At 41.1% G+C, this 24,300-nt stretch overlaps 1 protein-coding gene across 1 annotated transcript in view; it reads left to right on the plus strand.

Annotated features, from left to right (window-relative positions):
• Nucleotides 1-24,300, plus strand: part of LOC126100296 (histone-lysine N-methyltransferase SETD1B) — a 191,271-nt gene that overhangs the window by 34,252 nt on the left and 132,719 nt on the right. The window contains exon 3 of the mRNA XM_049910902.1: nucleotides 6,249-6,341. Within this exon, the coding sequence (XP_049766859.1) occupies nucleotides 6,249-6,341 (93 nt within the window). The remainder of the gene's footprint in view (nucleotides 1-6,248; nucleotides 6,342-24,300) is intronic.

Here is a 24,300-nt window from a genome sequence, read left to right on the forward strand (position 1 = left end):
TGCCCTGGAATGGTCCAGCCGTTCACTGGTGTTTGTCTGGACCCCAGGTCATGTCTGAATCCCAGGCAACGAAATTGTAGACAGGCTGGCTAAACAGGCTACGGAGAAACTGCTTATGGAGATTGTCTCCTCTGCAACTGACCTGCATTCAGTACTACGCCACAAGGTTTTGCAACTTTGGGAGACGGAATAGCATAACCTCAGTACGCACAACAAACTGCGTGCCCTTAAGAGACTACGAATGTGTGGAAGACCTCCACGCGAGCCTACCACAGGAGCTATGAAGTTCTCTATCGGCTCCACATTGGCCACTCTTGGGTGACACACGGCTACCTCCTGTGCCGTGATGACCCACCTCAGTGTCGTTGCGGCGCCTGTTGCTTGGTGAGCTGTCCTTCTTTGGCTGTCCTGTGACGGACTCTTCAGTTACTGGACTCTTTGCCATTAATTTTAGCTGACAACACCTCATTGGCTAATTTAGTTTTACGTTTTATATGTGACGGTGGGTTTTATTATTCTATTTAAGTTTTCGCGCATGTCGTTTGCCCCTTTGTGCTCTCCACATTAATGCTTTTAGGCTGGATGTTTTAATGTGTCGCAGAGTGGTTGGCTTTTCCTTTTTATTCTCGTGGCTGGCCAGCCATGGTCATCTTCTCTCTTTTTTTTTTTATCCCTTCTACGTGTTTCTTGCTTCTCTCTGTGGTTTTCTTTTCCCGTTTTGTCCATAGTAGTTTGGTTGTCTTTCTGTCATTCTTCTCGTTCTTCCATTCTCCTGTTATTGAGCTGGATGTCTCCTTTGACAAAAATAAAGTTTTACACAAATTGGGCCCAGTGACTCCAGAAGCTTGAAAATGTTCCTGAAGGTGTTTTTCATATGTGTTCCCAATATTCTGTAGAATCATTGTGTGGAAGAAATGGTCAGTGTTGCGTGAATGGTAGTGGAACCTGGCGAATCAACTAGGCTGCCAAATTGTTTAGTGCAATGGAGATAGCTTGCTGCTGGTTCGTGAGAGCTCGCTGTTGTGTTGGAACTTTGTGTAGTACCCTTGATTGGTTGTCTGACTTATTGGCAAGAGCTCATAGCGCACTGTGCTGTTAAATTGAACGAAACAATGAGCATGGCCCTCACATTTGCTCATACTTGGACAGAAGCTGTGGGTGGTGGAAGCAGTGATCCTACTGTGATATTCCTCCTTCCTGTCGCAGATATGCGAATAAATCAGGTTTGCCTGTCTACGTACAAGATATAGTTCACATACAAATGACTTTCAACTGTGGCATAAAGACCTGTGTTTTCAATTTGTCTCTTTAGATGCACCTTTTGGAGTATAAATGGCTATTACTTTCTTTCATACTCCAGCTATGTTAAGTGCACAATGATTACTGTTGTCAGTGTAGATACTGGTGAGACTGGCTAAGATAGTCCCATGGTTTTGGATTCGCCTGCAATTGGTGAGTTGGAGGGATGGTGGAGCAAAGGTTGGGTCAGTCATGTATTGGTTCTTTGAAGCTTGGGAAAGAAAAGGAGGTTTGAGGTTAACACCTCATGATGGTCATTGGAGATAGACACTGGTATTGACCTTGTGTGATGTCCATCATACATACTCCTGCAGGTACTCATTTCAAAAGATTTGGATCCTTACTACTTCTTCACAGTCTATTCTTTCCTTGCTGATCTTCGTTTGTAACAACTTTTCTCCCTACAGAGACAACAGGAAATATCATGACTACAACATAAGAACCAAAAGAAATCTGAACACTGATTTGAAAATCTTATTGTGGTTCAAAAATGGGTTTCTTACCCCATCATTTATCTGTTTCGTGCTCTTCCACCACATATCAAGCGTCTTCTTAAACAGTTATTGAAATTGAAACAAATTCTCAAAGATTACTTAGTCGAGAAATATTTTTATGCAGTTGGTGAATTCTTGAGGGGAAATGAATATCGTTACTAATCTTTCAATTGTTTTAGAAATAGTTTTAATTAATTTTATTTTGAGCATTATCATAGACGATCCTGTATATGTAACTCATCCTTCCACAGTGTACAATTTTCTGTAGACTTAATATATGTTTTTAGCTGAGATCTTGTTTACATTGTATATTTTATTGCATTTATGTAAGTTATATATAAACTGTATACAAATTGACACATTTCATATCCTTGAGGTTCACTCGCTACCTAGATTTATGGAATAAGAAATAAATGAATAAATAAATAAATAAATAAATAAACAAATAAATAAATGAGGAAAAATCAAGCATTTGACTGAAGTGTTTATGAAAACTATGAACATCAGAATCTGTTATAAAAAGGAAGGGCTTTAATTTATAGGCACAGGAAAGGGCATTAAAAAATATGTTAGCAGTAATTGCGCACCTGAAGAGCTCTGTTTGGAAACTGATCCCAATACAAGGATTTTGGAAGTCCCTGACGTGATGTCTGTGAACTGATAAATTAAAGTTTCAGTGTGCAAACTGATTGTGAAATTACAGATACATAGTATTTCCCTTAGAAAATGTCCAGTACTTCGTACGAAATTTGCAGTTCAGCCAAGGTCATATGTCATAAAGCTCACATTGGCTTGAACAATGCACTGATTGTAAGGTCATATTTTCAAACTATTTCAATTTCACCAGTAACAACGTCAATGTCTTGAAGTAACTGAATAAATGTTCTTGGTTTACTTGCCATGTTAAATGTGGATAAAATCCCAGCCTTTTGATAATGCCTGTATTATCATCATCATCATCATCATCATCATCATCATCATCATCATAATCAGGGGCTAAGCCTGACAGTTGAGAAACTGGAGGGTCTCCAACTTTCATACCCAGGGGTTAGCATCTGATTGGCTGGATTACATCGTGATGCCAACATGGAAATGGCGTGTTCAAGGTGATGCCATCTATGACCATGGATTTTGTTTCCGCTATCTGTCTGGCGTAGCTTGCTGTGCCATTCCTCGCATCAGGTGGTAAACAGCAAGAAGTCTTCCTCTGTGCTCTTTCTTTATCAAGTGCACGCTTCCATGCATAGCTGGTGTCTTTATTGAAGTTTTTTCACATAATCTAAATTCCACAGTTTCCTAATCACAGGGTCTAAATAGTTTATACCTAAAAACAAAGATGATGTGACTTACCAAATGAAAGTGCTGGCAGGTCGACAGACACACAAACGAACACAAACATACACACAAAATTCAAGCTTTCGCAACAAACTGTTGCCTCATCAGGAAAGAGGGGAGGAGAGGGAAAGACGAAAGGATGTGGGTTTTAAGGGAGAGGGTAAGGAGTCATTCCAGTCCCGGGAGCGGAAAGACTTACCTTAGGGGGAAAAAAGGACGGGTATACACTCGCACACACACACATATCCATCCACACATATTCTATAAACAACAACCAATTCTATATTCCAATAACTGTCTGCTTGTGTCTGTATATGTGTGGATGGATATGTGTGTGTGTGCGAGTGTATACCCGTCCTTTTTTCCCCCTAAGGTAAGTCTTTCCACTCCCGGGACTGGAATGACTCCTTACCCTCTCCCTTAAAACCCACATCCTTTCGTCTTTCCCTCTCCTCCCCTCTTTCCTGATGAGGCAACAGTTTGTTGCGAAAGCTTGAATTTTGTGTGTATGTTTGTGTTCGTTTGTGTGTCTGTCGACCTGCCAGCACTTTCATTTGGTAAGTCACATCATCTTTGTTTTTAGGTATATTTTTCCTTCGTGGAATGTTTCCTTCTATTATAACCATATCATTAATTTGGTCTAAATAGTTTGACGCATGAGCAAGTATTCTTGTTTGTTCAAACAGAATGTTGTGTTTATTTAACAGGCTATGCTCAGCCACTGCTGATTTTTCGAAATACCTGTACTTGAGGTGATGCTGATGCTCGATGCAGTGATCGGAATCAGTCTATATAGACTGGCCCACATAATTGTTGCCACACTCGCAAGGGATATTATAAATTCCTGGCACTCTCAGACCGAGATTATCTGTAATGGGTTGCAACAGTTCTTTAATCTTCCTGGGTGGTTAGAAGACTTGTCTGAGACCTTGCTTATTTAGACTCTACCTATTTTACTAGTTGCTACACTGCAGAATGGAAGCTGTGCAGTGTGTTGGTCCTCTTGGCTTGTTTGAACAGCAGTGTGTCTTGGTTTCCTTGACACCATTGACCTAATATCATGGACGGAATACCCTTTCCTTCTGAACAATGTCATCAGGTGGTTAATCTGGAAGCCAAGGCAGTCATTGTCCGACGAAATAATCCTGGCTCTGTATGCTAAGGTGTTTGGTATATTTCTCTTCTGAGCTGAATGGTGAAAGCTACATCAATTGAGGTGCAGATCAGTATGCATTGGTTTTTGGGACACAGAATGATCATGTCATCCATCTGATTTCTGTTGGACCAACACATCTAGGAAAGGTAACTTCCTGTTCTTCTCCCCCTCCACTGTACCTTACCTTATGTTACCATGTATACCACTGAAGTGAGCGATGAAATGCTGCAATCCCTCTCTGCTGTGTGAGCAGATTAAAAATTTGTGATGAACATATTTGAAGAAGCAGGATGTGGACAGAAGGGAGCACTGTTCAACACTTGTTCTTGATAACCCTCCATGAAAAGATTAACTATGGCTGCCCGTGCTGTGCTGTCCCTTCAGTCATTTCATAATTTCATAATTATTCCCACCATACAAAATGTAAGTGGTTGTCAAAGTGTGCTGAAATAATTTTTAAATTTTGCAGGAGAAATGAGGGGCCAATAGTTTTATTGTCTCTTCCACTGGTACCTTTATAAACAGGGAGACCACATTGAGGCTGACAGTTACTTTACTCGGATCTATGTTCATCAGCTTTATGATATCAACAAACATTTTTAAATTCTTAATATATTGTCTACAGTGTGTGTGGGAGCCAATAATTTAGTTGAGGGCTTTGCCAGCCTTTATGTAGGAGAGTCAACAACACTAACAGTCAGTCTCAGTGGGATGCCATCCTTGCATGATTTAGGCAAGCCATAAAATCTGACTGGCCTACATGCTATTGGCCTTAAATTAATTTCAAGTTTGTCAGAGAGGTCAGAGTTCTTTAGTAGCTCCCCTTTCTTCCTGCTAATTGCTGATGTGGGATCCCATTTGAGAATGTAGTATGTGTTGTCTTCCAATAACTACCCGCTTCCTTATGACAATCTGTAGCATTGAGGATAACGGTAAATTTTCATTCGCAGCAGGTAAGACAGCAAACTTTTCATCCTTCTCGAACAATTTCGGTCCTTATTTCTCCACTTAGTAATATTGGACTCAGGAGGAGGGGGGTAGGGGGGGGCATTGGCTCTCTCTAAAATCTGGCTAGTAGCAAATCTTACATTATTTTTAGTTTTTCGAGGAAGATACTGCATTTCTTTTCCTACTCTACTAATAATCTCAGTCACTGGTAGCTTTTGTGGAGCTGGAGCAACAAAATTCAGTCCTTTACTGAGAACCGAGGTGATGCCTTTGTCAAGCTCCTTGTTGGAGAAGTTGATGGCCGTTCCTTGTTCATATTTAAGGTGCTCAAATTTGTCGGCCAGCTTGACCATTGTCTTGCTTAAATTAACTTGTTGATGTGCGTTCAAAGTCATGTCTACCCATTCCCAGTCATATGGTTAGAGAGCTGCAGACAGAAATAGCTGAAAACTAAATAAGGTGCAAGTGTTTGCGTTAAGTTTACACCATGTATGATGTATCCTCTCTTTGACAATACACTGACTTGTCTTCTCCATTGTGAAAGATTTCATACCCTTAAAGTAACTATAAGAAAAACTGTTGCACTTTTTTGGACTGTTAGCTCTTCTTTGTGTGACTTACAGGTCTCACTAAAAGTCTGAGGTTGAATCCGTAGTTGGTTGTACAATATTTTTTGAGTGGTACTGTGATTTTGACCTCTTGGAAATATATTTTGCATATGGAGGAAAAAAATTGTTGTTATTCTGATTCTAAGGGAAACTCTAGTTCTCCTGTAATGAAAATTTGTTTTCAAATGACTTAAAATTATGTTGGGGGGGGGGGAAGTAAACATTTTTAGTTAAAAAAAATTCATTGTTACCTCATAATTGCGAAGTTTGGAGTCTGTGTATCATTAACTTATATTTGTATCTGTATGTAGTGAGTAAGAAATTTTTGTTTTAAATTTTATGTTAGTACTTGATGTAGCTTCATGTCATTGTGACTTGTTATGTACTCACAACAAAACCTATCTACAGATTGATGCAAATTATGTTGGTGAGCCACCACCCTTGGAGGTCACAATCTGTAATCTTAATGACAACATAGACAAGGCATTTCTTACAGATATGGTAAGTGTTAACATTTTTTTTACAAAACTATTACTGACAAAATATTGTGGAAATTATTTTCAGATTGTTTCTTACACATTTAGATAGTCCTTTTCTTGTGAAAGAGAGAATGTTGATTTATGCATGAAGGTCAGTAGTGTATTGACGTTTACAACTTGAAAATAGGGTTTAAACAAAATGGACTCATCAAGGGAAGTAACATTTAATTTAGAACCACATCTGTTCAAGAGTTTCAAAAAAATAAAAAGACTGACAAGCAGTCATCTGCAAATGAATGGTGGATAGCACAGAAGCACACTCAAAGATGCCTGCAAACTGACGGTTTTTGTGTGTTCTGGGGGCTGCAGGAGGAAAGACTTGTACAGCATGAACAGAGAGAAACATGTAGGACAAACTATAGTGAATAAGAGTTTTGTGATCATATTTTCGTTCATATCTCAAGTCAAAGAATCTTAATGTGGTGCCTTTTTTGAGGTAGTTATACTTTTGGTAGAATTCATCATTTGTTTATGTAGAAATGTATCTAAAACAGATGATATCTCTTCAGAAGGAGTTACATGCCTTGAATGCCCTGTGGGTGGTATAATTAAAGCTAACCTAGAACACAGTTTCCTTCTGTCAGTTCCGATTACTACTTTTTTTGCTGATAATATCATCATGGCCTTAATAAGTACTTGTTTATTTATGGCAATATCAATACAAGAACATTGAACTTGTCAAATTGAGTTTATTATTATTATTGTTATTATTATTATTATTGTGGCTGTTGCTGTTCCCCCTTTTATGCTGAGTTGTACAATTTTAGGAAAAAACTGTTTGTTGGCTTCTCTGATTTCTATTTTCTTTGAAGTCTATATAACGACTGGAACATTGTCCCTTCCAGTGCTGGTAAATATTAACATCTACACAAGAAATGGCTGACATATTTACATGCAATTTCACCCAATTTCCATTGTGACCAACAGTGTGTGTGTGTGTGTGTGTGTGTGTGTGTGTGTGTGTGTGTAAGGGGGGAGGGGGCCAGAAGTCAGATGGAAAAATAGCACAAGTGTCCAAGTGTGGAGTCTTAATGATGGGTTTATCTTTTGTACAGATAACATTAGCAGTGATAGAGATAGAAAAACTATCTACTTTCCAATCACTGAAGCAAGAACATTTGGAGGGAGAGCATCCCCCCCCCCCCAACACACACACACACACACACACACACACACACACACACCAATTTCAATGTGATTTGGTATACTAGTTTGAGGCCTGTCAAAAGTAACTCCTATGAAAGGATTTACATCACAGTGCTTCAGTTTTTGAAATAATTGAGGTCAAACGTTATGAAACAGGATGTTTTGTATCTGTGGTGTCATCAGAACACTCAAAAAGACGGAAATTTTGGCAGACCCGCAACCTAATATTTTCTGAGAAATCTAGGAATTTGTGACTTTGTTCCATGGCAGATGTAGTCAAAGAGGTAAGATCATGCTAACTGATCCAGTGGCAAAGAAATGTAGAGTGCACCCATGAGTTTTAACAATATTTATTGCAGTCTTTTTTTTACTCTTTGACAGAAGAATGAAATGCCACAAAATTTATATATTATTATTTTATATAAAATGTGTTTTATTATGAACAAGGTCATTATTACCAGCACCCATATCCGGGTTAATGACAAATGTGCAACAGACTGTTCTTCTCACAAAATGTACTATAGTATAGCAGGGAAAGTGAAGATGGAAAAAGAGGCTATAAGTGAAATGTTATTATTTCTGTAAGTGCGCTCTCTTTCTCTCTCTCTCTCTCTCTCTCTCTCTCACACACACACACACACACACACACACACACACACACACACAAACAACTAACTAACTCATTGTTTCCTTGCTGTAATGATAATCTTTCACAGTAACCCATCGTATAAATGCTATTTTCCTGCACACATATATTTCACACTCAGTATGATGTAAAAGCAGACTCAATTTACAGGTATGAAGACATTTTTTTGGCAGTCAACGTCAATGCATACCATACTTAATGCATTATGATAACATCATCTGAAATATTGGGACTGGCATCTAGTTATATACAAAGCTATGGATCTTCGATTTTAGTTTGATGATGCAGTTCCTGATGTGTTTTGATAAGTTTATGATAATTTTTAACTTCATACGAAAATTCTAAACTTATCAAAGGAAATAAGACAGACAAGTGCAGGCACAGTGCAATGTTTATTTTTGCCCGTTGTTCACAACAGAAATGATATTAATTAAAACAACAATGTATAAATTTTGTGACAGCCTTTGTTGTCTTGCTAAAGAGTAAAAAATATAAGAGGCTGTCATGATGTTTCAACTACATCAATGAAATTATATAGTTTTTTTCTTATGCATTTCTGTAGTTGTGGTACACATTTAAATTCCTGTGCCACAATGCGATAGCACTGCTCTTGCAAAGCCAAAATAAAATGGCACAGCCCATAGGTAAAGTGGATTATCTTGCAGCAATTTGTTGCCCACATTTGAAGGGAACAATGCTACAACAATCCATGTTGAGGTGATGCGGGAACAGTGCACCAACAAATGGTGCAAACACTTAGAGTGATTGAACAAGTCTCAGTGACAAACTGTGATGTAACAGATGATCTCTGTGTCAAGGTCCTGGGGCCCTGAGACTGGTGTACAGTAATTGAGACAATAGCGGAGAAAGGGGAAATAAACCATGGAACACTTTTCAGTATCTTTCATGAACTTCTGAACATGACTGATGTTGCCGACCACTGGCTGCTGTGACTTCTCAAACGCATTCAAAAAACAGAACGTCACAGCAGTGGAAGTATTGCAGCTTTTTCAGGTCTGTCCAAATGACTGCTTTAGCCGCCTAGTCACTGTGGACAAGTGCTGGGAATATCAGTGTGACCCCGAGAAAATGGAGCGAAAAAGGTGAAGGCCCAACTGTATTTGGTTAGGGAAACACTTAGTGTTAGTTTGGGACTGCTGTGATAATGACTGATAACATTCATTATGAGAAAACTGTTACATGAGTATTCCAGGAGACTGTCAAGATGAGGCATCCCAGGAAGGTGCACAAGTGGCTGTTTCTTCTCCATGACACTGAAGCAGCTTGTTCCACACAGAACATCATCACGTGTGCTATTTCATTGGAACAGCTAAAACACAGATTTCTGCAACCAAGAACTGCACCAAGTCATCCATTGTGGGGGGAAAATGTTTCACATTGGAGAGTGGTTAGGTAGAAAAGGACCAACACCATGACCAAGTTTCTTTATTGCAGCTTGATTTTTTTTTTTGAGGTGATAACTAAGATTTAATGACAACTCTTGTATTGCAAGAAATGCAAGATGAATCCTTTGTGCAAGGAAGCTGATGTTGCTTCCCTGTACCAGTTGAACATTGGGCCAGTTAGCGAGGATGTAGTTAATCAAGTGGATCCATAAAGGATCACAGTCACTTCATTGAGAACAATTAGGTTGTGTGCCTGGTTTGTGTAAAAAAAATTTACTTATTTTGAATGCTCTAAGAATGTCATCTGGTCTGAATGGATTCTGTGCCATAAGCCTTGATCTCTCTCTCTCTCTCTCTCTCTCTCTCTCTCTCTCTCTCTCTCTCTCTCCTTTTTTTAAAAAAAAAACTGGAGTGTAGTGAACCAAACTGTTAAACAGGAATTATTTTCAAATTGCATGTAGATGGTTTGCCTAAGCTCATTAAAATTGGTGAGCCACGGGGTTTGGCACCTTCATGTAAGATAGTTACAGAAATGCTGAAGGGAAAAGATAGCCTAATCACTCCTCTACCTCTCTCCCTTGATCAAGCTATATAGAACGTGTCAAAAGGTATAATAGGAAAAGTTAATTAAGTAACTTGGATCAAAGACAAAATGAAAACAGAGACAAAATGTGAGAAACTGATTGAATTAAAGGGCTTCATGATATGGAAGAAAGATAAGCTAGGGTACAGTATAAAGACATTGGTCGAGAGACTACACTGGTAGCAGTTACTTCTGTAAAATATCTGGGAGTATGCTTGCGGAACGATTTGAAGTGGAATGATCATATAAAATTAATTGTTGGTAAGGCGGGTACCAGGTTGAGATTCATTGGGAGAGTCCTTAGAAAATGTAGTCCATCAACAAAGGAGGTGACTTACAAAACACTCGTTCGACCTATACTTGAGTATTGCTCATCAGTGTGGGATCCGTACCAGATCGGGTTGACGGAGGAGATAGAGAAGATTCAAAGAAGAGCGGCGCGTTTCGTCACAGGGTTATTTGGTAACCGTGATAGTGTTACGGAGATGTTTAACAAACTCAAGTGGCAGACTCTGCAAGAGAGGCGCTCTGCATCGCGGTGTAGCTTGCTCGCCAGGTTTCGAGAGGGTGCATTTCTGGATGAGGTATCGAATATATTACTTCCCCCTACTTATACCTCCCGAGGAGATCACGAATGTAAAATTAGAGAGATTAGAGCGCGCACAGAGGCTTTCAGACAGTAGTTCTTCTCGCGAACCATACGCGACTGGAACAGGAAAGGGAGATAATGACAGTGGCACGTAAAGTGCCCTCCGCCACACACCGTTGGGTGGCTTGCGGATTATAAATGTAGATGTAGATGTAGATGTAGACAGAATACAGGATGTATGTAGAGGATTGAAGCAAGTGTGTCTAAAAGAATGTGGAACCAAAGGGTTGAGAAACCGGTTTAAATTAAACCCAGGTGGATGGTGAGAATAAAGTATGTTTTGGTGAGCCAGTATACAGTTGAATATAGAATTGGTTGTTGTTTAAAAACAAGTTATCTGTAATTAAGAATCATGGATCATGTGGAGGTGGTGCCGGGTGCGTGCGTGTATGCGTGCGTGCGTGGGTGCAAGTGGTATGGATAGCTGTACCATAGATACAGTCACATTGGAGAGGTTCCTGTGGAGAGGGTAGCCAGTCCTGTGGTTCCTGAAGAGTGGCAGCACTATTTTCAGTACTTGCAGAGGAAATAGTCTGGGTGATAGATTAATCTATCCCTGTAACATTAACCAATATGGTTTTGCCGTGTTGATAGTGGAAATGGCTGAAAGCAAGGGAAAACTACAGCTGTTATATTTTCTGAAGTCTTGCAGTGCTACTGTATGACTTGACAAGGGTGGCATCATCTTGAGTAAAATATTCCAGAGGAAACATAGTCTCCCATTTAGATCTCGGGGCCGGGACTACTCAGGAGAATGTTGGCATAAGGAAAAACAAAACTGGCACTCTGTGTGTCAGAGCATGGGATGTTAGATTCATTAAGGGGACCTGGATATCACAAGGGTCCAAAAAAAAGAGGGAATTTTTATTTATTTAATAAAATTGTAAAAGTATATATGTTGCATGTAGACCTCATCATTTCCGTGTCTTTCTAAAGCAGATGCGGCGCATGAATGCCTAGCTGGGACACTACTTATTCAAAAAGATGGATGGATGGACCAGCAGCAAGCCCGTAATCTTTTTGAATGTTTAGTTCACAGGGAAAATTTTAAATTTCACATGGGACACTACTGCCAAACACAGAACGTTGCCTACAATGTCTTGTTATTTAACTATGGCACTGCTATTTCCATAGCAATTTGTTTGTGTAATGTCCTTGAAGAACATATCAACTGTACTATGAGCAGGCATTTACTGCAATCTAGATTGCTTGAGTTTACGTCTCTTTTTTTTTTTTTACGTGCATTCTTATTGTAAACTTGTTATTGTGACTGGGTATGTCAACCATTTTACATTGTAAAATGCCGAAAACAAAAATGTTTAGTTACAGTTGTAAGTATTATGGTAATCAACATGCGTGTTGTTGGAAATTGTAAAAATGAAGAAATTGTTACACCACAGCGAAGTCAGGTTAGGTCTAAAAGATTGCCAGGCAATGCTTTGAAACTCAAGTTCAAATATCTTGCTGAAAATGGACAAGATGTTGGGTTTGTAAATAGTGAAAATAATGCTTACATTTTGATTAGGAACTGCAAGCTTTCGGAATTGCTTTTGTCTGTTGCTAAATGTAATACTGTAATAATGGAATATCCCTTATGTGTAGAGAGGACATAAGTAAGAGAAGAGACGTATTCAGCAGAGTTTTAGGGAATGCCAAGTGTGTAAAGTAATGAAATGTACAATGACAGCTCCTGTAACGTGCACAAAATATAGTTATATGAATATTTACCTTGCTTATGCCTTGAAGTGAAGTGTATTGGGAAAGAAAGAAAAGTAACCCAGATATAGTGTGCTATGATGGATCTCCCACTGCCACCTGCCAATTTTAGAAGTATCATAAATGTTTGCTTAATGCCGTAGCAGAAGTCGGTGAAATATCTGTACAGATGGCAGTGAAAGTAACTGTAGATATTTGTCAATCTTGTTGTAGTGGCCTCTTATTGTTAGAGGGCCCCACAACTGACACGCAAGATGGGTTGCCGATATCCTTTCAGGAGTGCAGACAGAAACATTGCCAGTGGATAGAAACAATAACAGACTTTCTAAATAAACATGGAACTACTTCACCAGATAACATGTGAGAGTGTTGCACCAATCTGAACTCGTATGACTCATGTAGCACTTCGCCGACCTGGCTTTATAAGCACGCCTAGACCGTCAGACCAGCAATGTTGACCAACTGATAGGAACAGTTCCGGCCAGTATTTACACTGGCCCTAGCATTGTATTCACTGGCCGTAACATTTAACACTTAGCGTATGCCAAGAAGGTGTTTTTCTTTTATTATAATAAAGTGTGTTCAAATTGACTTAGTTCTTTCCTGCTGACCGCAGGACAGTACAGTTATCGGTGACAAGGATGAAACTTTCATTTTCAAACGGAATGGCCTCCTCCGAGGAGCTTCTTGCCATTGGTGGAACCTCTACAGCAGATTTAGGCAATGCTCACACGTTCAGAAATTCGCTCTCACTCATCAGTGTTGCAAGAGGTAGTTCATATAGTTGATTCCATCGCAAGTAAATTGAACACTTTGCACATGGCTCCACCGACATTTCTGGCTTTCGATACGTCCTTCGAATCATGGTCGAACTATGTCAAATGAAACTCCCTGGCAGATTAAAACCATGTGCCGGACTGCGACTCGAACTTGGGACCTTTGCCTTTCGTGGGCAAGTGCTCTACCATCTGAGCTACCCAAGCACGACATACGCCCTGTCCTTACAGCTTTACTTCTGCCAGTACCTTGTCTCCTACCTTCCAAACTTTACAGAAGCTCTCCTGCGAATGGTTGGAACAACATTTACTGGCACATGGGATCCACAACGAAAATCGAAGTCAGCCCTTTTTTTTAACGATTGAACCCTGAGCAGTCCCCTCGAAATCTCTCATTTACTCATATTAAGAGCTGCCTTTCTGAGTAATTTGATGCACAAATACATGTCACCTCCGCCCATCAGACTTTCTTATCTTGTTGGAAGTCCCCAGGTCAGACTTATGGGAATGGATTATGATGCTCCAGGGTCTCTCCCATGATTGTAAATTCATGCACCAACTTTGCCTGCAAGCAGTTTATGCCTCTTCATTGATTCACAATATGGTGGTGTTTCACACATGAGACGAGGGCCTTTGGGCTGATATTTTGAAGTTAAAGGATCCGTCCCTCGACACCTGTCTGCGGATTATTTGTGTGTTTGAACAGTCTCACCGGCTACAACCACCACATCTTGATCCAGCTGTTTTTGCAGCTCGCAAGTTGCCTAGTGCTGAGCAGGAGCCTCGTCGGACCATTGGTCCACTCTGTGACAGGAAGTCTTTTACTCGGTTTCCATCTTCTCCAGACTCACCAACGGTAGGAGTGCCCCCAGCAGTGAGCAAGATGTACGGCTTGCAGCCGAGCGGGCCATATGACCATGGTGTGTCAGGCTTCGCAGAAACATCCCGTAGATGCCACACCTCCTGTGGACTCAGAGGCTCATTACGAATTGTCCCTTCAGGACCTGGAAGCCTCGCATTCCATTGACGGCCAAGTATTCTCAATCATTCCCCAGTCGAGTGCCCATTTCCTCCTTATCTTAGAGGTTGTGCATATTCAGGTGATCTTCCAAATTGACACAATTGTATATCAGTCGGTGGTATTTTTTCCACACCAATCTCTTACAGCACTCGTCTTGCAGCACTCGTTCCTTCACTGCTCAGTTTTTGGAACCTCGCCGCTTACAAGACAGAGGCATCCTTTCTCCTGTTGCACGCAGTTGCTGGGTGACACGTATCGTGTTAGTCTAGAAGCCGATTGGTGCTTTACACATCTGTGGCGATTTTAAGGTCACAGTCAATTCTCAGTCCATCATCGGTCCCTATCCTGTCCCATTGGTGGATGATGTACTCTCACGCTTTGCGGTCTCGACTGTTTTTGCTAAAATTGATTTGTGTGATGCTTATTTGCAGCTGCTGTTGGAGGAGGAATCGTAGCAGATCCTAGTCATCAATACCCCGTGTGGCCTTTTCTGGTACAGCTGCCTCCCATTTGGCATTGCCAGTGCCTCCGCCATTTTCCAGCGTTGTTTGGAACACCTCATATGCCAGGTGCCCAGGACGGCCAATTATGTGGACAATGTCATCGTCGGTGGCTAGTCTGTGGTGGACCTCACGGACAAGGTGGATCGGCTGTTTCAGGTTTTTTCCAAGACCAACTTGCGTTCCCGGGAAGAAAAGTGTGACTTTTTTTGTGCGAGAGGTCAGCTATCTCGGTTTCACGATTGATGCCTGCAGCCTACACACCTCTAAGGAGTATGTCGAGGTGATTCAAAGCCTGCCTCCTCCCACCAACATGAAACAACTGCAATCCATCCTTGGTCAAATCAACTATTATCAGCATTTCATACTCCATGCCACTGAAATGTTGCCGTCCCTGACCGGGTTATTGTGCAAGGATGCACGTTGGTTTTGGAACACGGCGTGTGAGCAGGCTTTCACAGGTCTCAAGTCAGCTCTCTCTTGTCCTCCTTGTCTGGCCACTTACTATCCTCCCTTGCCCCTCACCGTCACCGCTGATGCCTTGGACTATGGCCTGAGTCCGGTCCTCCTGCAAGTGGTCGACGGCGTTTAGAGGCCGGTGGCTTTTGCATCCAAACAATTGACTGATGCTCAAACCAAGTATAGTAAAATTGAAAAGGAAGCTTTAGCAGTAGTTTTCACCCTGATGAAATTCTACAATTTCGTGTATGATCATCATTTCACGCTGCAGACTGACCACAAACCTTTGGTTTCTTTGTTTCACCTGGGTGCTACTGTGTCCACTCTGACGGCATGCTACCTCCAGTGTTGGGCACTCTTCCTGGCGACGTTTGACTTTGATATTGTGTATTGCACTTCTCAATGGCACGCAAATGCCAATTTTCTGTCCCGGCTGCCTGCTGGGGTGGACTGTGAGTTTGACGCCTCCCTCTTGATTTGGTTCCTCCATGTGGAACTGGACGTGGACGCAGCTCTGGATGTGCTTCCATGGGATGCCGCTGCTTTCTGGTGGGCCACCACTCAGGATCAGACGCTGCAAGCTCTCTGCCACCAAATCACTGTGGGTTGGCCAACCAGCCATTGTAATGTCCGCAATGCAGAGGTCCAGCATTTTTGGGATCCTTGGCATAGTCTCCTTTTCTGCAGTGGCATCATCCTTTTGCATAGTGATTCTGACGTTCCCTGGGTGGTCATACCACATGCGTTGCACTGCCGTGTCCTCGACCTTTCTATGCACGCCATTGGGGCATCGTCCTCACCAAACAGTCGGCCTTCCGACAGCTTTATTGGCATGGTTTGGATAGGGACATTGTGCCCCTCATGTCAGCCTACACCATGTGCCAAACACGTCAGGCAGCATCCTCGCACCAGTATTTTTCATGGCGGATGCAGCTGCCCCATGGAAACATCTCCATTTGGATTTTGCAGGGCTGTTTCATGGTTCCCAGTGGTTCATACTGATAGACTCCGGGTCGGTATACCCTTATGTCCCCCGCATGATGAAGACCATTTCTTCAGAGACTATCAAAATTCTCCGGAGCCTCTTTGCTGTTGAGACCCTGCCCAACACGATTGTTATGGATAACAGTCCACAATTTACTTTGACCGAGTTGAAGCAATTCTGTGCTGCCAATGGAATTTCCCTCGTCCATACTGCCCCATTTCACCTTGCATCAAATGGCTAGGCGGAATGTTTTTTGCGGACGTTCAAGGCCCGGCTCGATAAGCTGCTGAACCATTACCTACTGGAGGAGGCTGTGCTTCTTTTTTTGGCTACATACCGCACCGCCCCCATGCTCGTAAAAATCCAGCGGAGATACTTCACGGTTCACCTTTCCAACCTCCCTTATCTGTCCTGGTTCCTGAGGCTTCTCACCTTCCCACCCAGACGCCTCCACACTCCTTTCGCGTTGGGCAGGTGGTCTGGGCGTGGACCTTCTCTCATCCACGGGTGCGCTGGGTGCCTGCGATCATCACAGAGCTCTGTGACCAGGCGATAGCGTGTCTCCAGTGGGCCGAAGGTTCCGCCACCTGCCGGCACCTCAACCAGCTCCGCCCCTGTCTGGTGGGCCAAGATGGCCAGGGAGAGCTGCCAGTGCTTGTTGCTGACCACCATGTGGTGGAACCTCTGTTTCTGCCTCTGCCTCAGCTGCTGTCTCCACCGCCAGCTGCCCATGCTGCATTTCCGCTGCGCCCTCCTGCCAGTCACAAATCCATGGTCGTCGACCAGGATGCCCCCCTACTCCTATGGATTTTTGTGGTGCTGTGCGTTTTTTTTTTTTCCCCAGCGGGAGAAATGTCATAGCGACCCCTTGTTGTTAGAGGGCCCGCACAACTAACACACAAGATGGCTTGCTGACCCCCCTCAGGAGCGCAGAGAGAAACATCACCAGCGGACAGAAACAATAACAGACTTACCAAATAAACATGGAACTACTTCGCTAGACAACATGTGAGAGTGTTCCACCAATTGGAACTCATATGACTCATGTAGCACTCTGCCGACCTGACTTTATGAGGACGCCTAGACTGTCAGAACAGCAGTGTTGACCAACCAATAGGAACAGCTCCAGCCAGTACTTACGTCGGCCCTAGCATTGTTTTCACTGGCTGTAGCATTGTAGTATCACATTGTATTTTGTAGTGTAGATTTTGGTCAGTATTTTCTTCCATTGTCTTGTATCTTCTCTGGTTTGCCACCACAAGAGTTGTGAGGGTTTTTTCTGTTTGTTCCTGCGTTTAACACTTAATGTATGCCAAGAAGGTGTTTTCTTTGATTATAATGAAGTGTGTTCAAATTGACTGGTAGTTCTTTCCTGCCAACTGCAGGACACTACAAATCAAGTGATATTGTTGCTACACTGGACTGTTCCTGGTAAAAAAGAGGCTATACATTGCTGAATGTAGTTACACTGTTTCCTCTATAGATACAGGCACGGTACTGGACTATAAATGTCTGACAAAACAGCTGCCGTGGTTGTGCCGGTAAGGTAAATAAACACAAATGTGACAAAAATTTTGAAGGTTTCAATGGTTGTATGGAAAGCAAGGAGCAGTCTCTATTTTAAATAGGTTAATAGCTAGATGTGCCGTGTGATACACTCAGTATTTCAGTGATGGTAACTCTAAAGGCTTCAATAGTCTTGTGGCTGCTAAACCATTTGGTGAAACAGAAATTTAAAAGATGGAACTTGTGGGACATGTGCAGAAGAGGATGGGCTAAGACTCAAGAAACTCTCCCATCAGAGTATTTTTTCTTGTCATGTTCTTGCAGAGTAATTGATGGAGGAGGCAGACTCACCAAATCAGAAATAGGAAACCTCACAGAATATTATGTGCTAGTTGTTAGGAGACACAGTGAAAATGTCAGTGCGATGAGAAAAGCAACTTGGCCGACATTTTTTCACAGAAATCCACTGATGAGCATCCTCAGTGTGGCCCTTGCTTAAAGGAAACATTTCATAATGCAAGTATAATAGATGTGAAACAAATGAACACAAACCTACAAATGTGCAACCCATGCCAGAAACTGTTGCGTTAGACCCAATATATTGAAATCTGATTATAAACTCCTTGAAAAATGTTTACCTGGCAAAACAGAGAATCTGAGTGAAAGCTTTAGCAGTTCCATATGGGAACACTTGCCAAAAACTGTTTTTAATGGCGTGCCAGCTTTGCAGATTTGTGTGGTGATTACCGTAATATGTTTTAGTGATGGAGTAACAAGCAGATTAAAAACCATGAGAAGGCTAAGCGTCAAAACTTGGGACAACATACACTAAGGCAGAAAAAAAATCTCAGCACCAAGGAAGAGTAGTGCAACGTAAACAAAAGTTGGTAGGCATATTTCTACATCTGAAACATGATGTCTGTTCAAATTTCGTGCCAGTCGCATAAGAGTAGCACTAGTAGCGCCACTATGAGGATGCAAATCAAGCTTCCTTTAAATACGTGCTGTAACAGTCGTGAGCATTAGTTACCTTTTGAGTTTGGATGTGGTGAGTTGAAGTTAATCAAGAATGCCTTTAAGTTACAAAGACACCATTATCAACACCTCACTGAGTTGAATGAGGTCATGTAGTAGGGCTGTGAGAACCTGGATGTTCCTTGTGTGATCTTGCGGAAAAATTCTGCAGGAGTGTAACTTCTGTCCATGATTGTTGGCAGCAGTGGTCATGAACACGTATGGTTGCAGGAAGACTGGGCTCCAGACGGCTACGTGGCACTACCGAAAGGGAAGACCGTTGTGTTCAGTGTGCTTCTGCTACAGGAGCAATATGAGCAGCATTTGACACCACAGTGACCCAACAAACTGTTACAAATTGTTTACTTCAAGGATAGCTCCAAGCCAGATGCCCTGTAGCATGCATTTCACTGACTCGACACCATCTCCAACTGCGACTTCAGTTGTGTCAAGCAGGAGCTCATTGGAAGGCAGGGTGGTGGTCTGTTGTGTTTACTGATGCAAGCTGGTTCTGCCTTGGTGCCAGTGATGGCCATGTGTTGGTCAGGTGGAGACAAGTTGAGAGCCTGCTGGTTGCAGTGTGCTTAGACAATGCTATCACTGTGCTAGACACACTGGAGCTACACCTGGAAGTATGGTCTGGAATGTGATTTTGTATGATGGCTCTCCCGTGGTTATCCCATGCACCCTGACCACAAATTTGTATGTCAGTCTGGTGATTTGGCCTGTTGTGCTGCCATTTGTGAACAACATTGCAGGGGGTGTTCTCCAACAGGATAGCACTTGCCCAGAGACCACTTTAGTAACCAGTCATGCTCTACAGGGTGTTGACGTGTTGGCTTGACCTGCTCGATCATCAGATCTGTCTCCAGTGAAGCATATATGGGACACCATTGGACAACAATTCCAACATAATCTACAAACAGTATTAGTTGTGCCTGTATTGACTGACCAGGTGCAACAGGCATGGTACTCCATCCCACAAAGTAACATGTGGCACCTGTGCAACACAATGCATACACATTTGCATGCTTGCATTCAACATTCTTGTGGTTACACAGCCTATTAATGTAGTAGCATTTTACATTCGCAGTGGCTTATCTCACACTTACATTAAACTTTAATCTTGGAATGTTACCTAGACAAACATGTTCCCAAAATTTCATTACTCTACATTAATTATTTTGTGGTGTTGCAGTTCTTTTTCTGTCAGTGTATATAGTGGGCCTCTACAAGTGCACAGGCAACATGTCACTGAAGCTGAAAAAGCTGCTAGAAGCTTAACAAAAGAGGCCAGAATGAAAAAGAAAAGAAAGAAAACTAATGAAGATGAATAGGTCACTCAGAATCAGCACAATTATGGAAAAAATTGACTTCTAAAAAACAATTTTAAAAAAATCACAAAACAACAAATTGTTAAATATTTGAGGTTTACTGTTTCAACAAGTTAATAACTAAAAGAATAAAATTTGTATTGACTTTTTATTTTCAATAGTGTGGAAGTAGAGTGCAGCTAAAGTAAAAATTACACATAATGCAATATGTAAAATAAAAATCGATATTCACTCCACCATATATCCCACAGTTTTTAATTTTTTTTCATGTAGAAGTCACAATATATTAATTATTTGATAAAAGTTTCATTCCAGTATCTATTAAAGCTTTTGAGTTATTAAATTTAAAAATACTAGTAAAAACTATGAACCATAATGTCCCAAGTCCCCTTAAATGGGTTAGCAAATAGAGAATTTGAAAAGAGAAATGGGTAGGTTGAATAGAAATGTAGTAAGTGTGTGTGAAATGTGGTAGCAAGAAGAACAGGACCTGTGATCCATTGAGTACAGGGTTATAAATACAAAATCAAATAGCAGTAATGTGGGAATAGGTCTAATAAAGAATAATAAAATATGTTAACTGAATCTTCCATTGTTTGTTGGTAGAACAACATTATAATAAATGGAACACTAGTTCTACTTTTGTTCTACTGTTAATTTTCAATAGCAAAGATAAGACCCAATTATTAGCTAGCATAGAGTATACAAAATTATCTGTTCTGATTGTGACATGTTCTACTTTGGTCAGTCAGGCAGACACATACAACTAGGCTGGCTGAACATGAACACAGCTGGAGGTTGCAGAGTTCTGACTACACATTTGCTGAGCATGTCCTGCGTGAGGGCCACAACTACCAGCCAGAGTCCCATGTCCTTCACTTAGCAAAGGCCCTGGAAATTAACAAACATTTAGCTCACAGTCCAGATCTAATCTTAAATGACCAGACACAGCTCAATATTTCCCCTCTTCTAAACTTTACATAATCCTCTCAAGTTTTCTATACTTCCCACATTGTCTATTCATAGAGTTCTTTTATTTTACAAACTGCCTGTTAGCTTCTGTCTTGGGTTCTTTGGCTGAAGTTTGAATGGCTGACATTGCTAAGGATTCACTCTCCATTGCTTGTGGTGGAGTGGAGCTGAGCTTGTGGCCACAGACTATATGTACCTGGTGTGCCAACGTCCAAGGGCTTCTCCGCGGTCATTTCCGGTGCGGTTCTCTTACTACTTGCAACGGTCTTTCGCTGCAGCATGGGAAGCCCGGATCAGTTTAACTTGAGGCTGTCTTCTTTCTTGTTGAATCTATTATAGTGATCATGTATTTCTATAACTTATCTGAACAAGCGAGTATGATAGTTCTTCTCTACAACCAGAAATTCCGTGTCAGTGAATTTTACCATGTGGTCGGTTTCGTACAGTGTGTGCTCTGCCACAGCCAATTTCTACACCTGCCCCAACCTGCAATGTCACTCATGTTCTGTGATCCTGGTGTTGATGGATTGTTCTGTCATTCCAACATAAACTTTTCTGCATGTGCATGGTATTCCTGACGTTGCAAATGGATCCCTTTTGTCCTTTGCTGATCTGAGACACTCTTTGATCTTCTTTGTTGGTTTGTAAATAGTCCTTATGCCATGTTTACGCAATATATGGCCGATTCTGTCTGTCACTCAGGAATGTATGGCAGGGAGGCTGTACCCGAAATTTCTTTTTCTGATTTGTCACTTTGCTGAGTGTTTGGCCGTGTTACACTTCTAATATGACTTGTAGGGTACCGATTGCTCCTCAAAACACATGTGCTGTATTTTGTGTCTGAGGTTCCGTGGCTCACATATTTGTCTTGCTGGCATTATGACCGTATTAATCATGCCTCTTTTCTGGCTTGGGTGGTGATTTCATAGTTTTTGTAGGTATCAGTCCGTGTGTATTGGTTTTCGGTACACAGTGTGGGTAAACTACTAGAACAGCACACTTATCACATTGAGGCAGACACACCAAGAGTAGTTCAGATTTGTGAGTTTGCTCTCACTACAGGTGAGGTATGGTATAATGAGTCACAATAAATTATTCAGTTCATTAAGGAAGACAAAAGTTTAATTGTGGTGAGTAACAGGAATTCTGTAGAAATTGAAGAGAAAGAAAAATATCAGGAGAATATGGACTGTGGGAAGCAATGAAAGGGAAAGCTGCTGGGCAGAATTTTGCACAGTGCTTAATTTAGTCATTGGGAACATTTGGTTTAAGAATGATGAAAGGACACGCAGAGTGATCTGGAGACACCCAGTCAGATGTCAAAACTAAACTTTAAACTGCAAAATATTACCAAGTGCAGATGTGGATCGTGACCGTAACTTATTTATTGTGAAAAAAGGATTAAAACTAAAGAAACTGCAGAAACCTGGGAAATTAAGGCTGTAAGAACTGGATGAATTGTAAGAACAATCGGGTGTGAAGAATTTTGAAGACAGCATTAGTTAACGACTGAAATGGGCAAAATGAGTACAATGGAAGATATAGTGAGATGAAATGGTGAATTTAACAAAGGATCAAATAAGCAAAAAAAGAATGCCCAGTAGAAATCCTTAGGTAAGGGATATTTTGTGTTTTATTGTCAAAAGAGGGGGAAATATAAAAACACAGCAAACGAAGCAGGCAAAAGGGAATACAGATTTCTAAATAAAAAAAATCAGATTTAACAAGAAGTGCAACATGGCAAAGCAGGTATGAGTAAAGGCCATACATCTAGGGGGAAAGATAGATGCTGCCTATAGGAAAATTAAGACACATTTGGAGAAAAGAAAAGCAATTGTGTGACTATCAACAGCTCGGGTGGCAAGCCAGTACTAAGCGAAGAAGAAAGAATTAAAAGGTGGCTATGCAAGGAAAATGAACTTGAAGATAACATTATAGAAAGGGAAGAAGAAGAAAATAAAGATGAGATGGAAGATAAGGTATCACTAGATGAAATTGATAGAGCACTTGAAGACTGAAGTCAGAATACACCCAGGATAGAAATTGTTTTCTCGAAATCATTGCAATTGTTCGAAGAACCAACCATGACAAATGCACCTCATGTAGGAGATATGTTCTGCATCTACTTCTCCATCTATACTGTGAAATGCATGGAAGAAGTACTTTTCAATGTGACTAGTTATTAGGGCTTTTTCCTGTTCCATTCATGCATGGAATGTGGGAAGAGTAGTTTCTTAAATGCCTCTGTGAAAGCTCTAATTAGTTTAATGTTATCTTTGCGACTCTTATGAGTGGGATATGTATGTGTGTTGTATAATCTGTCATTTCTCAATTAAATCTGATTCTTGCAACTTGGTAAGTACACTTTCACAGTGTAATTTGTGTCTACTTTTAAGCATCTGCCAGTTCAGATTTTTCAACATTTGTGCGATGCCCACCCATGGATCAAAGAAACCTGTTACCATTCACAATGTTCTTCATCATGTACATTCAATATCCATTGTTTGCTCCATCCAGTGTGGGTCCCACAAGCTTGAGACATATAGTAATATGGGCTGGACAAGTGTCTTGTACGCAATCTCATTTGTAGATTGATTGCATTTTCTTAGTATTCTTCCAATGAATTGAAGCTAACACTTAACTTTACTAGGAGGACTGAGCCTATTTGATCTTACCATTACATATCCCTAAAAAATGTATCTTTCAGATATCTGTATGACTTGACTGATTTCAGTTATGCCAATACAACCTTTTTTCCATTTGTGAAATGCACAACTTTACATTTCTGCATATATAAAGCAAATTACCAACCTTTGCGCCACTTTGAAATCTAATCTAGATCTAACTGGATGTTTTGTGTGGTTTTGTAAGAAAGTACTTCCTTATAGATAGCTGCAGAAGTCTTGAGGTTATTTGAAAAGTCCTCAAGGTCATTAATATACAAAATGAGCACTAAAGATCGCAACACATTTCCCTTTGTCATACCTTAAGTTACTCTACATTTGTTGATGGCTCTGCATCCAAGAGAACATCCTGAATTCTCCCTACCAAAAAATTCGTAATCCAGTCACAAACTTCACCTCACAGCCTGTGTAATTATACTTTTGTTAATAAGTATAGATGTGGTACCGAGTCAAATACTCCTTGGAAACTGACAAATACTGCATCTACCTAAAGCCTGGATCCATGGCTTTCAGACTGACGTGTG

The sequence above is a fragment of the Schistocerca cancellata genome, chromosome 9, assembly GCF_023864275.1.
Source record: "Schistocerca cancellata isolate TAMUIC-IGC-003103 chromosome 9, iqSchCanc2.1, whole genome shotgun sequence".
Lineage (NCBI taxonomy): Eukaryota > Metazoa > Arthropoda > Insecta > Orthoptera > Acrididae > Schistocerca > Schistocerca cancellata.